This window comes from Bolinopsis microptera, chromosome 10 (genome assembly GCF_026151205.1).
Source record: "Bolinopsis microptera isolate Bmic1 chromosome 10, MBARI_Bmic_1.0, whole genome shotgun sequence".
Classification (NCBI taxonomy): domain Eukaryota; kingdom Metazoa; phylum Ctenophora; class Tentaculata; order Lobata; family Bolinopsidae; genus Bolinopsis; species Bolinopsis microptera.
Genome location: NC_087081.1, coordinates 80,307 through 95,193, shown reverse-complemented (window position 1 = coordinate 95,193; position 14,887 = coordinate 80,307). Strand labels below are relative to the sequence as shown.

Sequence of the window (14,887 nt, the reverse complement as noted above, 5' to 3'; positions counted from 1 at the left end):
ATGACATGCTTGTGAAGCGAGCTAACAGTCTAATTGCTAATAATAAGTTCAAAAAGATCATGACATTAGGTTGCATCCTAAACAGTTTAAGCAAATAACATAAAGTTATTATATTGTCAATTAATCGCTCATGCCATAACTTTTCTTAAACAGGTGAGTTTTTAATAATGTTTTGAACAGATCAACATCGGAACAAGTCTTAATTTCAATTGGTAGTTGGTTCCAGATTTTCGGAGCAACAGTCTGAAACGCTCTTGGGTGTGATCTTGTAGATCCGACGGGTAGGTGTAAGGAGGAAGTTCTTCTGCTACTCGAACTAACAAATGTTACTAGATCACACAGATATGCAGGAGCAACACCATTGACTGCTTTGAAAATCAGTAAGCATAACTTAAACTCAATCCTCTCCTTCACCTTGAGCCAATGAAGGGATTTGAGCTTCTCCTCGACTGAGTCTCTCTTCTTTAATCCAAAAACCAGACGGCATGCTCGGTTCTGAATGTTCTGCAGCTGCGTAATTGAGGCTTGACTACAACCATAGTAAAGTGCATTGCAGTAGTCAAGCGATGAGATTACAATTGCTTGAGTCAGTGTTCCCATCTGTTTGGTTGTGAGAAATGTTTTCATCTTAGCAAGGTCTCTTAGTTTCAGAAAACACGATGTTTTAAGTTGCTTGATTTGCTCACCAAAGTTTAGTTGAGAGTCGAGACGAAATCCGAGGTTCTTTGCAACAGGTGACAGCCTGACACACGTCTCAGAGTTAACAAACACGCCCCCTATAGACAGCTGCTGGAGAACAAGCGGTGTCCCAAAGACAAGAATCTCAGTTTTTCCTGCATTGAGCTGTAGATAATGTTTTTTCATCCAGTCATTAATTTCTTGGAAACATTTGGGAACATCGTTGATAAGGACGGTGGGCTCCTCGTTTGGCTTGAAACTTTTATACAGCTGATGATCGTCGGCGTAACCCTGGATGGAGAAGTTCAAATCATGTGCTGCTGAGTACAAAGAGCGAATGTAGATGTTGAACAGGACCGGACCCAGCACAGAGCCCTGTGGGACTCCAAACTTAATCACTATCTCATAAGATTCCTCATTTCCAACTTTAATCGTTTGACATCTACCTGTGAGGAAGCTGCTGAACCATTTCCAAGCTGTCCCTGTTATTCCCAACTCATTTCTGAGGATGTTCAGTAGTTTGCAGTGGTCAACTGTATCAAAAGCTGCGCTGAGATCTAGGAGAAGAACAACAGTTGCCTTGCTTTCTGTAGATGCAATGAGTAGATCGTTAACAACTCTCACAAGCAGAGTCTCGGTGCTGTGTTTTGATTTGTATCCAGACTGCTGTGGGATGTTCAGGTTGTTGTTTTCTAGATGTTCATTTAGACGCCTGAGCACTACTCTTTCTATCAACTTGCCCACAAAACTAAGGTTAGATATTGGTCTGTAATTCTTGAGATTATCACTATCTAATCCCTGGCCCTTGATCAGGGGTGTGATATGAGCTAGTTTAGCGCCATCAATACTGCCAGAAGATAATGAAGCATTTACTATGTCAACTAAGACGGGTAGTAGAACCTCAAGGTTTTCTTTAAAGATGTTTGCAGGTAGAGGGTCAATTGAAGAAGACTTGATCTCAGATGCCTTGATTATCTCCTCTAGTTCTTCTAGAGTAGTTGGAGAGAACTCAGCTAGTTTTTCTCCGCAGTAAGAGGGCGTTTGATCGTCAGACTCCACATGATCAAAGTTATTTCGTATTGCCTTTATTTTCTCCTGAAAATATACGTTAAAGTTTTCGACTGTGTCCTTGAGAGACTCCGACGAAGGCAACACAATGCTTTTATCCCGATCAAGAAAGGTGTCCACAAATCTAAAAAGACTCTTAGAAGAATAGGAATGCTTTATGAATTCGACTTTGAAAAACTCATGTTTCTTCCTGTCTGAGAGTTCTGTGCACTGCTCTCTGATTGATTCATAGTGTTTCTTGTCAGTTAAAGATCCGGAGATTTTCCACTTTGTCTCGGCTTTTCTTCTTTGGCTTCTAAGTGCTTTATATTCACCATCGAACCAAGGGGCAGACTTACGTTCTTTGATTTCCTTTGTGAGGAGAGGAGCATGGTTATTCAGCACAGTTAGGCACTTAGAGTTGTATAGGCTGATGCGGCTTTCAAATGACGGCATTTCAGCTTGTGATAGACCCTCAGGATCCATTACAGTAACCAATTCCTCAGCAAGATTATCCGCAAAACAATTTTTGTCAATTTCTTTGACATTTCTGAATGTGATAACTTTTTTCTTGTTGAGATTGCTTGCAACTGTTTTTGTGAGGCTAAAAGTAACCGGGAAATGGTCACAGTTTGGGAACATTTCCGAGGTGTGCGAGTCTACTGTGACACTCTTTGGATTGACTATCTGATGGGAGGAGATTACAACATCCAGAATATGTCCTTTGTTGTGAGTTGGATCTCTCACGTATTGATGCAGTCCATAGCTGGCCAATACTTCAGTCAGTTTGGCCGTGTTTCTTGATTTATGATCATCCAAATGAATATTAAGATCACCACAGATTAAAAACTTCTTGTATTTCATGAATATGTTCCCAATAAACTCATCCAAATCTTCAAAAAATACATCAGTCAATGACCCTGGTCGGTAAACACAAGCACAGAGGACAGTATCACCCGATGAGTCTCGAAATTTGCCTAAAACTGCTTCAAACGTATCTCCACACTTATCAAACACAGGAGTAAGGTTCAAATCACTTGAATTGTAAATAATTCCAACTCCTCCGCCTCTGCATTTAGCAGAGTCTTTCCTGATGTAGTGAATCAAGTTATAGCCGTAAGACTTGATGGTAGCAGTAACATCATTCTTCATGCTGGTGAGCCAAGTCTCAGTGACAAAAAAGACAGAGATTCCTTGGTCGATTATAGATTCCATGATTGGTTGAATCTTATTATTGAGAGATCTCACATTCCAGCAACAGCCAAGAATCTCCACCGGAGAGGATTTCAGACCACTGCTTACAAGTTTTTTGAACTGTAGTAATTGATAGTTTTGCGGAGATGCTGCTGTTCAGCAACATAAGCTGGACATGTCCTATCAAATGCCGTGTGTGTGTTTCGTTCATCCCGATACTTGCCCTTAGAGCAGTTAATGCAGCATGGGATAGGACTATTAGTTTTCTTTTCTGGACAATCTTCTGACGTATGATTCTTGGAACAATAACCACAAATAGCTTTTTCTGATTCACACTCCGACCTGTAGTGTCCAAAACCTTGGCAGTTGTTGCATCGTTTTACATGAAATTGATCATAAACTTTGCAACTAAACGAACTGATGTATAGCCGATCTCCCTGTTGTTCTATGATTTTCCTGATATTGTTACTAACTCGTATAGTGGCTTGATGCTTGCTGCTGTTTTTGATCTGAGGTTTAACTTTTAGTACAGAAAATGTTTCACCCTGGGATTTTAATGCCTTAATGTTGGGGTGAGCTTGAAGGAGCAGGTCTTCTAGATCTTCTTCAGAATAATTATCAGCAAGGTTAGCAACAGAGATTGTGGGCAAACGTTCTGGTGGCTGGTGCGTTTTCATATCTGGAAGTTGCTGGGATACTTTCTTGACAAGATTTTCCCTGTCAGCCGTTGTCGGACACACAACCACAATGTCCCCATTCTTGTTGACATACCGTTTGTCAGCATGAATGGCGTTGTCTTTGATGATTTTGTCAACTTCTTCTTGGCGATCTTTTGCTTGATTTTCTGGTGTTTTGCTGGACATGATTAATACAGAGCGATATGAAGGGGCAACTGGTGCTGGAGATGGAGGAGAAGAAATTTCAGTTTTGTCCGGAGATGTTTTCATATTCACAACTTTCATAAGTAAACCCTTCATGTCCTCCATAGATTGGGTCAGATTATCTACTCGCCTGTCAATCAGGTCGACTTTACTTTCGGCACTGACTGCGGAGTTCTGTTCAGAGCGTGTCTTGCAGACATTACACACAAACGTAAAAGTCCCAAATCTGGAACTGTTAACACCCTTGGTTTCGTTTCTGTTGGAGTATGCTTTGAAGAAAGTGCGAGGACAGATTACAGCATTATTGATCCTATCTTTATCAGCATCTCGACAAACAGCATGAAATGACGATTTACACAAAAAGCAGGTAAGAGCAGTGTCATTAGCTTGAACATCATTACAGGTATTACAAGTGCCGTCTTTGATGTAGGCAAACTGGTATTGAAGAGTGTTACCTTGTCGCTGTTGAGTACTTTCAGAGGATGTGGATGAGTTCAGGATAGGTGTGAAACGTTGCGGGGATAACATATCTTCGCTAACATTCCTGTCATTCTTTGGCGTATCATCCTGTAACGAGATTGAGGACCTGTTACCCTCATCATCAAAACCACCTTCTCCGATCATTGCGCACTTCTTTTACAAAGTGAAACAGTGCAGATCAGCAGAGTCAGTAGAGAATCAAAATTGAGTTCGGGGTCCTCAAATTATTTGTTATATAGTAGTGTTGAAAGTATTAAAACTTCTCTTTTTATCTCAAGGATTGAAAATTAACCTGTTATCCTCATCGCCACGCCTGGGTCTGGTTTGCTCGGGATCTCTTCTCTGGTTAGCGAATGATTTCTGGTAGTCATTCCTTGATCCGCGCGAATTGTCCTCTTCCGCACGTGGGCGCCGTGTGACGTTATCGTCATCTACCCGTCCACGGTCATCTCGCCTATTGTCGTGGTCTGAAAGTATTTATTTTGTCAATTTGCTGTTCACAACAGATGTAACGAGTTTCAAGTAATCTGGTGCCAGTAATCTGGTGCAATGTTAAAGTAACATCTGAAATCAGGGAATTTATAAATTAAATACAGACTCGTTTATAAAGTTGTCATCTTAAATGTTGTTTTGCTGTGATAACTTGATAAGGAAATATAAAAACAAAAGATATAATCACAAGTTAAAATGTGAAAATTGGCAAACAAAGCGATCTATTAGTTTTATAGTTTATACCTCTATCACGTCTGCCCCTGTCATCGTCCTCGTGTCTTCTATCATCCCTTCTTTCATCCCTTCTATCCTCCCTTCTATCCTCCCTTCTGTCATCCCTTCTGTCATCCCTTCTGTCATCTCTTCTAGACTCATCTCTTCTGGACTCATCTCTTCTAGACTCATCTCTTCTAGACTCATCTCTCCTCTCATCTCGTCTTTCATTCAAGGATCGCTCTCGTTTCACCTCATCTCGACGGGACTTTGAATCTTTGTACCCAGGATAGCTGACTAGAGTCTCCTCCTCGCGGCGTCGTGACGAGCTTCGTCTTTGAGGTTTATCTTTCAAGAATCTACTTGGAATGAAGCCCACATCTGGATTTGCTGATTTCGCCTCTTGCTTTATTTCACTCTTATGTTCAGTTTCTGTGATGATTGTTACATGAATATAATAAATTCTATGAAAAGCATTAATAAAATTGACTTCAATAGCTAATAAAAGAGAAATGTTCATAGATTAAAATATCTTATAATGCTTTAACTTGAGGTCAACAATTATGCCCCTTAATAGGCAGTAAATTAATATAAAAAATAGAAGGTGAAAGAAAACCTGGGATACCTGAAGATATAGAGGTATGACTGCTATCACTGGAAGATGATCTCTTTCTCTTTCGAGCGCTCTCACCCTTGCCTTTTCGTGAGGAACTGTACTTTTTGTGTACAACTATCGCTTTTAAATCTTCCTCTGTTGGCATGGTCCTATACTGTAGTCTATTGTAGATAAATCCTGTCAATTTCATGTAATAAATGCTATACAGTGTACATTCAACTAAGAAATGTTTTCTTGAAAAATTTGTTGTTTTCTTGAAGAGATCAGATTTCGATTACATTTTTGTGTCCAGTGCAACATTTTTCAATTCACAATGAGAGATGCAAGAATGGACAGTATTAGTAGAAAATAACCTTAATTTGATGCTTTTTTAGACATTTCATATTATTATCAAGGAAACATGATATAAAGATAATACAAGACTAAAACATCATGAAAAGACGTCATGATCTTCATCATTAAATTAAATGGGAAAATAACCAAATAGTAACACAAACAGTAATAAATTTATCATAAACTAGATTTTATTTCAATTTTCCATAAAATACTCAACTATCCATTTACTTCTCACAGTTATGTTATATTAGCCAGAGTTTTTTTTTTTCAAAATATTTTACATGCTAAATTATCATTGCCAGCAGAAGGACTTTAAATCTTATCCCCTCCCATCGTTTATAATATGAGACAATACACAACTTCTCATTGCACAAGTACATTTTTGTTTCAATTGGAGGTGTTAAATCGGAAACTAATTTGGAAATTTATAAGAAGTTTCTACAAGTTCTAAAAAACTCAAAGATTCAAATAAATTTAAATTATGTTATTTTCCAAAAGGATATAATTAGGGAACCCTGCATTACTTCTGAGCTTTCTTGCAAAACCCCAAACAAACACCAGATAAAAGCTAATAACACACAAATCAGTATGAAATAATACCTAGTTGTAAATAAATTCCAGGATAACTATGATAGTATAATACAAATTTACAGTTGAAGGAAGTGAGCATGAATACCAAAATCTCATATCACCAATCATCGTCCAGCTAACAATTTACATTCCGTGAAGGGTTTAGCCTGCAACTGGAGGAAAGTCGTGTTATAATGGCAACATTTGGTAAGCTTCAAACTAGATAATTCGAAAACCAAGGTACGTAGAATTGCGAGAAAGATGCTGAGCTACAGTCATATGGGACACAGTCATATATGGGACAGTCATATGGGACACAGTCATATGAAAACAAAGGCAGGAGAAAAGGGGGCAACTGAAAGAAGGTAAAAAGACTGGAAAGCAAGATTTTCAAAATTATAATCCTTTCACTGCCATTGATGTTTTAATATTCTAAGCAGTTCCTGTTGTGTTACAGAGTACCGTCTATATATAATAAAGTTCTAATAATACAGACACATTTGGACATATATTATTATGACAACAAAGGTGGACCTAACTTTTATGAACTCTAATTATAGATCTATTTACAGATCTCGATATTGAGCTCACTCCCACCGCGACAACTAAATCTAAAACCTATTTCAAAAATTTTAAATGACAGCTTTTCCTTATTTTAGTAATATTGTTATAGGTAGCCCAGATTTTCAAATCAATCTGGAGATGCGTGGCAATTTCTATCATCATTTCCTATCTTCACTCTTCAGCAGGAGAATTAAACAAATAATGCAGGTGTCAAAACTGTTCACCCAAATTCAATGTCATCAGGGTCTTCTTCGAGACAATTTATGGGAGAAGGAGATCTGTACATGTGACTGCCTCTTTGAAGAGGTACCTGAAGATATAGAAATAAAACTGTGTTTGCCAATAAATTATAAATAAATTGGATAACCCTACACCACAATTAAATAATAGTCATGGTATTGGGATGCACATAATTAGAATATGAAATAATATCTGTGAAACAGTTACATACCAAATGTTCCTGATGGCCAACTCTGCTTATGTGTTGTTCTTGGAGACGTAGTTGAAGATTTAATTCATCTACATGATCTTGTAATGCTAAGTTTTGAGATAACAAACTTTGCTCTCCATTTTGGCTCTTGTCTCCGATGACTGAAATTTTTATCTTTAGAAGACAGAGACCCAGCTCCAGAAATTTTAGATGATTATTACATGCAACATGAACATCTGTTAAATGAAGTCAAGAAAACAACAAATTTCAAGAAAACAGTTTCAAATAACTTTCAAACAAACACTTTTATAAACGTTCTAAGTTCAGCTCTTTTTATTATTTTGGTTGATATTAGGATCACAAAGATAGTGAAACAAATTTTAGTGAAACAAATTTAAAATTTTATCCTTTATTTTACAATCATAATATAATAGTATTTATAAGCCTCCGTTTTGAAAGTTTTAAATTTAATATATTCACATTTCTATTTAAAATTCAATTTTATGTATAAGTCAATAACTGGCTGCCAAAGCCGCGCAATTATGAAAACAGGATTAACTTGTTTATAGTTATACGACAAATAGAAATAAATTTAAAACTATCCGTGTTTTTAAATAAATTATAGTCTTAAACCTAAATCCAAAGCCAGCTTTGTAATATTTACTAGATTAGATCATAATATATCGTCAATTCTAAATATTTACAGTGCAACATTTCATTAATCTATAAACAAGCGTACTCCAGCCCCTACACGCATCCATTCTAATGCGGCGCGGCTCAAGCCGCGCACGCACGTATTATTTTATATTTTTTGCTTTCTGATAAATATCGTGTCAATGTGTACGAATAAATGTTCATGTTTTGTGTAAACCGAATCCAGTTGAGATTAGTGACAAGGATAAGGACCCAAGTGCCTGTACGGCTTTTTCGGACCCCTGTGGACCACTACTCTTGAAATTGCTCTACAACTATTGAACATTTATAACTGTTATATAATATATAATAATCCAGTATAGTATAATGATTAACTTTAAGATAGTATACAATACAGTTTCAGTAGTTGACCCATACAGTTAAGTCCGTCATAACTCACAATCGTTTAATCCCCCTATCAAGATTCTAAAAAAAGTGCGATGAGACTGGATTTTGACACTAGAAGTGCGATTTTCACGTGTCACGTGCAGTGGCGAAATGTACTCCCCACCCACCCCCCCCCCCCCCCCCCTCCAGCCTGCAAGATTTCTTGCCCCACTAATTATTTTCTATTTAAAAAGATTTCGCGAGTCCCTTTGTAAGCGAAAAGTATGTCACTGTTATTGGATCCATAAATAACGAAAAATTTACGTGCGTATTTTTATGAATTATATTATGTTACATATTGTAATTATGGTAAGCCTCACGTGGCCCGATGGTTTAGGGCGCGCTCGCCAAGCAGTTGACTCGGGTTCGAGTCTCGTCAGTGGTCATTCTTTTGGCAATTATTAATTATTTTACTAAAATTATCATCAGAGCACCTTGTTATATACGTTATCCGATAGATTATACTGTTCGTACTTCATCTAGAGAACTAAGATCAAGAGAAGACTGGCATTTAAGGATTTGTCCGGGGAAGGCCTCGTTCACACTGGAACATGTCAAATTATTGTAAACGGAGTTATCTGGTAATGTTTGTTTTGTTTATGGCTAGAATTTAGAATGGAATCAATGTGATGAGGATCCAGAGTTAATTACCTGCTAAGATTAATAAGTCAGTTCTCCAGTTGAAGGGACCCTTTCTCAAACTTTTAATTCACTATGCCTATGGCAGTATCAAGTATATTCTGAGAAAGATTGAGTAGACTGTAGCCAGGAATAGTACCTCCTTTAATGGTAACCATGGTAACTATAGTAACCACTGTGAATCTTGATCTTATAACAACTAGTATCCTTTAAGACTTAGACAGTACAGTGAATAAACACGCTGAAAAGCGATGAAAATGCAAGCGCGCGACCGAATATGTAGTGCTGAAAGAGGGTGCCGAAATCTCGCGGAGAATCTCACGATATCGTGAGCCTAGCTATGAGATTTAAACGAAACTCGCAAAAATCTGGCAAAAATCTCGCGCGCGTTACGTCGAAGTTTTCACGCTATAAACAAGTGATAAAATACACGTTAAGAGTATAAAATACATGTTAAGTTCCTAATTACCTCAACTTTTAAGTTAAACTTTTTCTGTTTCCTCATTTATTTACAAATTTTGTGCGATGAGTCCGGCTCGCAATCTCGCATAAATCTTGAGCTGGGGTTTAATCATTTGTCAATTGTCAAAGTTGTTGTGTGTTTATTTGCTGAGATAGCAGTAAGATAAGTCTTATGTAGTAAATTGGTATTGAGAGAGAAAACCAATTCCAATCAAGCACACAATATCTATTAAGTAACTGGATCAGCTATTGTCAGAATCAAAGACAGACTTAAGCCAACTTGGGGGGGGTCCAACTACAAAAAATACGAATACGAATTTCAAATTTTAGGGGTGCGTTCGTATTTTTTCGTATTTTTTCGTATTTTTTACCAACATTTTTTTACTCTAGAAATAACTAAATATCCCAGAGAAATGGATCTATAAATTCATTGGTATTCTCCGTTGTATCTTCGTATATTACACTGTATGACATCAGAGAAGATAAATAAGACGCAGCAAAACTGGTGAACAAATGAAAATACAATACTACGATTACCTACTAATTAATAATTGGAGTTTAGCTGCTTGTCAATCTCACGTAAGCGTAAATGTCAAAATCACTGGGATATTAATATCACAATTCAGATATCATGATGTATTAATTGTGATTTATAAAGGTCTTTGAATGCTACATCACAGAATATTATTGCCAAATACGTCTGGTAAGTTGGGTTCCTAAAACGAAATTTAATCAGCTTCGGTTGAACCCATTATATATTATAATATATAGACTATATATGGCACATTCATATTAATATTCTATCAGATCTTTCTGAGGTTTCTAGGCGATATAGGTAGCTATTTCTGTACTTAAATATGACAAGAAATCGATTGGTGGTGGTCCCAGAACCCCAAAATGGTTTCTTGTTCTAAACAAGAATCGTTTCGTCCGAAAAACAACACACTGTCGTATCAACTCTTGTTTGACAGAAACATCCACCCGGTCCACAATTGAAAGAGGTACGGTTGGTAATAACAATCGTAAAAAATAGCGAACGCTTTAGTAACTTTTGATTTAAATTGTCTCCACAATTTGTAACAGGCTATCTGCAGAAATGGGTAGCACGGTTAATGACCATGGTCCTTTCTCAAACTTCCAATCCTCAGTTAGATACAAAGAATAGTCTACACAATTTTTAATAACATTAAAAGGGATGAAAATCACTTTATTTATCAAAATCTTTATTCATCATGTAACAACTTTTCCATAGTACTGGAGAGTAAAACTCTCTTAAACAAAATAATTCTCGAGCACATTTTGAGGCAGTAACAGTAACATGTCAATATGTTACAGACTCAAATGCGTTTAAAAACATTTTAGTAACAATAAATTGTGTAAACTGATGAGGAGGAGGAGGAGTACTGATGAAGAGGAGCACTGAGGAGGAGGAGGAGGAGAAGGAGGAAGAGGACTGGGGAAGACTGACGAGGAGGAGAAGGACCGAGGAGGACTGAGGAGGAGGAGGAGGACTGAGGAGGAGGAGGACTGAGGAGGAGGAAGACTGAGGAGGAGGACTGATTAGGAGGAGAAGGAAGAGGAGAAGGAGGAGGATGAGGAGGAGGACTGAGGAGGAGGAGGAGAAGGACCGAGGAGGACTGAGGAGGAGGAGGACTGAGGAGGAGGACTGAAAAGGAGAGGGAGGACTGAGGAAGAGGAGCAGGATTGGTGAGGAGGAGGAGGAAGAGGAAGACGAGAAGGGAGGAGAAGGAAGAGGACTGAGGACGGGGAGTAGAGGAGGATGACTAAGGACGAGGAGGACTGAGGAGGAGACGAGAACGAGGATGATGAGGAAGACTGAGGAGGGAGGACTGATAAGAAGGAGAAGGACGAGGACTGAGGAGAGGACGAGGATGAGGAGATGAGATGGAGGACTGGGGGAGGACTGAGGAAGAGGAGGACTTGGGGAGGACTGAGGAGGATGATGAGGAGGAGGACTGAGGATGAGGAGGAGGAGAAGAGAGACTGGGGGAGGACTGATGAGAGAGAGGACTGGGGGGAGGACTGAGGGATGGAGGAGGACTTAGCAGTAGGAGGAGAAGGAGGAGAATGAGGAGGAGGAGACATGAAGGAGAGGAGGAGAGGACTGAGGAGGAAGACAGAGGAGGATGAGGATGAGGACTAAGGACGAGGACTAGGAGGATGAGGACAAGGGCTAATGAAGAGGAGGAGGACGACTGAGGAGGAGACTTTAGGAGAGAAGGAGGAGACATGGATGAGAAGGGAGACTGAGGAGGAGGAGGATAAGGAGGAGAATGAGGAGGGAGGATGAGGAGACTGAGGGAGGAGGATGACGGAGGAGGAATGAGGAGGAGGAGGATGACTCAGGAGGAGGACTCAGGAGGTGGAGGAGGATGAGGAGGAGGACCAGGAGGAGGACTGATGAGGAGAGGACTCCAGAGGAGGAGACTCAGGAGGAGGAGGAGAGGAAGAGGACTGAGGACGGGGGGAGGAGGAGGAGACTAGAGAGGACGCGAGGACTAAGGAGGACTGAGGAGGAGGACGAGAGCGAGGACGAGGACTGAGGAGGAGGACTGATAAGAAAGTAAGAAGGAGAAGGAGGAGGAGGAGGACTCAGGAGGAGGACTCAGGAGGTGGAGGGAGAGGAGGAGAGGACTGATGAGGAGGAGGAGGAGGAGGACTGGGGTAGGACCAGGAGGATGATGATGGAGGGAGGACTTAGAATAGGGGGGTTCGACAGGAGAAGGAGGGAGAAGGAGGCTGGAGGAGGACTGATGAGGAGAAACTGAGGGAGGACTGAGGAGGAGGAGGACTTAGGAGTAGGAGGAGAAGGAGGAGGAGGAGGGAGGAGGACTGACGAGTAGGATGAGGACTGGGGACTGAGGAGGAGGAGGTCTGAGGAGGAAGATGATGAGGACTGAGGAAGAGACTGAGGATGATGAGGAGAATGAGGAGGAGGAGATGAGAGTAGGACAGGGAGGAGGAGGGAGGACTAAGGAGGAGGATGAGGAGGAGGAGTACTGACGCGGAGGAGTACTGACGCGAAGAGGACTTGGGGAGGACTGAGGAGGAGGAGGACTTATGAGTAGGAGGAGAAGGAGGAGAGAAGGGAAGGAGAGAAGGAGGAGGAGGACTGAGGAGGAGGAGGATAACTTAGGGAGTAGAGGAGGAAGGAAGAGAAGGGGGGGGAGAAGGAGGACTGATGAGGAGGTGGAGGAAGACTGACGAGGAGGAGAAGGACTGAGGAGGAGAGGAGGAGAGGATGAGGAGGAGGAGGAGGAGGACTGACGAGTAGGATGAGGAACTGGGGACTGAGGAGGAGGAGGAGGTCTGAGGAGGGCAGAGGAGAGGGACTGAGGAAGTGGGACTGAGGAGGATGAGAAGAATGAGAAGGAGAAGGAGGACTGATGAGTGATGAGGAGGAGAAGGACTGAGGAGGAGGATGAGGAGGATGAGGAGGACTGACGAGGAGGATGAGGAGACTGACGAGTAGGATGAGGACTGGGGACGAGGAGGGGAGGAAAGGTCTGAGGAGGAAGAGGAGTAGGACTGAGGAAGAGGACTGAGGAGGATGAGGAGAATGAGGAGAGGGAGAGGAGGACTAAGGAGGAGATGAGGAGGCTGAGGAGAGGAGTACTGATGAGGAGGAGAAGGAGAGAGGACTGCACAAGTTCTTTCGGGAACACATATTTCTCGAAATAGCTTGAGCAATTATAGAAATGTAAACTGTCAAAATAAATTGTGATTTGGGAGGCGTGTATAAACATCGACATAAAACATAAAGTTTGCCACGAATTTTGCAATTACATAGTAACACGTCACGTGTTTTAATGAGAGCCAATCATATTGCGCTGCTCCGTACAGGGGGGCTGAGGATAAGTTGATCTATACTGCATTCCTGGGCCGTGGATTATTAAAATATAATGTCAGTGACGTTGAATAATAGGGAATGGTGCTGATGTGTAGTGTGTATCGATAGATGTTCAAGAGGTACCGCGGCCTAAAACAGTAAAGTGAAATTACAAAATATAAACTTAGCAGGTTTGAAACATTACAGTATTATCATAAATTAGCAATAAACATTGTACAGATGACTGATCACATTAATTCATATCATTCGATTATATATTGGTTACTCGTTTATTGATAGGAAGTAGGTACAATGTAAACTGTACTCTCTTATTAAAGATCTACAACAATTTATAGCTGTTCAATGAGTATACCATATCCTTAAATGGACCAATTTCCAATAAAACATAAAAAATGGATCACAATATATCCCAAATTTAATAAAGAAAAAACGCTAGAAAATGGAGCGAATTTCAAAATTTTGTGGTGGGTTCATCGTTTTTGTTGGGGCTCCCCCAGGTTTTGTGTATGATACATGATGGTTTACATATTTATTTTAAGTTTTCTTCACTGCTAAGTTGAGCTTAGATCTGATTAATTACGAAGATGTGTGATCTTCTATTATCAAAATGACGATTTGTAAAAAATACGAAAAAATACAAATACGAATTTGAAATTTTAGGGGTGCGTTCGTATTTTTTGTAGTTGGGACCCCCCCCCCCCCCCCCCCCCCCCCCAACTTTATAAGAGAAAAGACACTCCAACAATCTATGCAATGAAACACATAAAAAATATGATTTTAAGGAATAAACAACATAGCTTACCATTAACACTTGTTTGAAAGCTTTGAGAGATATCATCATCACCATATGACTCAATCTCTACTTTGAGATTATGACAAGTCCAACTCTTCCGGGACAATTCGTCAAATAGCAACACTCCAGGTGATGATAATTCTATGAATAGAAGACTGTGAAAATCAGGTATTTTTACATATTATATGATACATATTATTAAACACTGCTATTACATCTATATCTCAATTTAATTTTCTTAGGTCAAGTTATACAGCAGATTCAAGTGAATCTAATCGAATATTGTTATACAGTATAGCATATAAAATATAATAAACATAACGAACTCACTGTTTTCCTTCCCTTTGTGTTGTGACAAAAATTCAGGATGTTTCTTTATTGCTTCGTCAAGACATACAGTAATTTTCTTGTATACACAATATGGCATGTACATCAGCAGGAGATCATCGGCATCCATTGTTAAAATGCCAAAATAAAGGGCTCCTCGACCACTGGCTCATTTTCACATCTCCATAATAGATAACTATTCCATTTCCCTTCT

At 39.8% G+C, this 14,887-nt stretch overlaps 2 protein-coding genes across 8 annotated transcripts in view; both read right to left on the bottom strand.

Moving 5' to 3' along the window:
- The window catches only part of LOC134821704 (SUMO-interacting motif-containing protein 1-like), a 17,822-nt gene extending 13,297 nt beyond the window's left edge, over positions 1 to 4,525 (bottom strand). For all 4 annotated transcript variants that reach the window (XM_063832431.1, XM_063832432.1, XM_063832434.1 and 1 more), the window contains exon 1: positions 4,501 to 4,525. The gene's annotated coding sequence lies outside the window, so the exon portion shown is untranslated. The remainder of the gene's footprint in view (positions 1 to 4,500) is intronic.
- LOC134821705 (serine/threonine-protein kinase fray2-like) overlaps positions 1 to 14,887 on the bottom strand; it is a 20,281-nt gene extending 5,394 nt beyond the window's left edge. For 2 of the 4 annotated variants that reach the window (XM_063832437.1, XM_063832439.1), the window contains exons 1-6: positions 14,677 to 14,887; positions 14,356 to 14,487; positions 7,523 to 7,662; positions 5,611 to 7,381; positions 5,016 to 5,417; positions 4,573 to 4,747 (exon numbers count right to left, since the gene is read on the bottom strand). In XM_063832437.1, the coding sequence (XP_063688507.1) occupies positions 4,573 to 4,747; positions 5,016 to 5,417; positions 5,611 to 5,791 (758 nt within the window). In that variant the 5' untranslated portion in view covers positions 5,792 to 7,381; positions 7,523 to 7,662; positions 14,356 to 14,487; positions 14,677 to 14,887. Of the gene's footprint in view, positions 1 to 4,572; positions 4,748 to 5,015; positions 5,418 to 5,601; positions 7,382 to 7,522; positions 7,663 to 14,355; positions 14,488 to 14,676 lie in introns of those variants that run through there. The other 2 variants (XM_063832436.1, XM_063832438.1) reach the window with 1 other exon arrangement.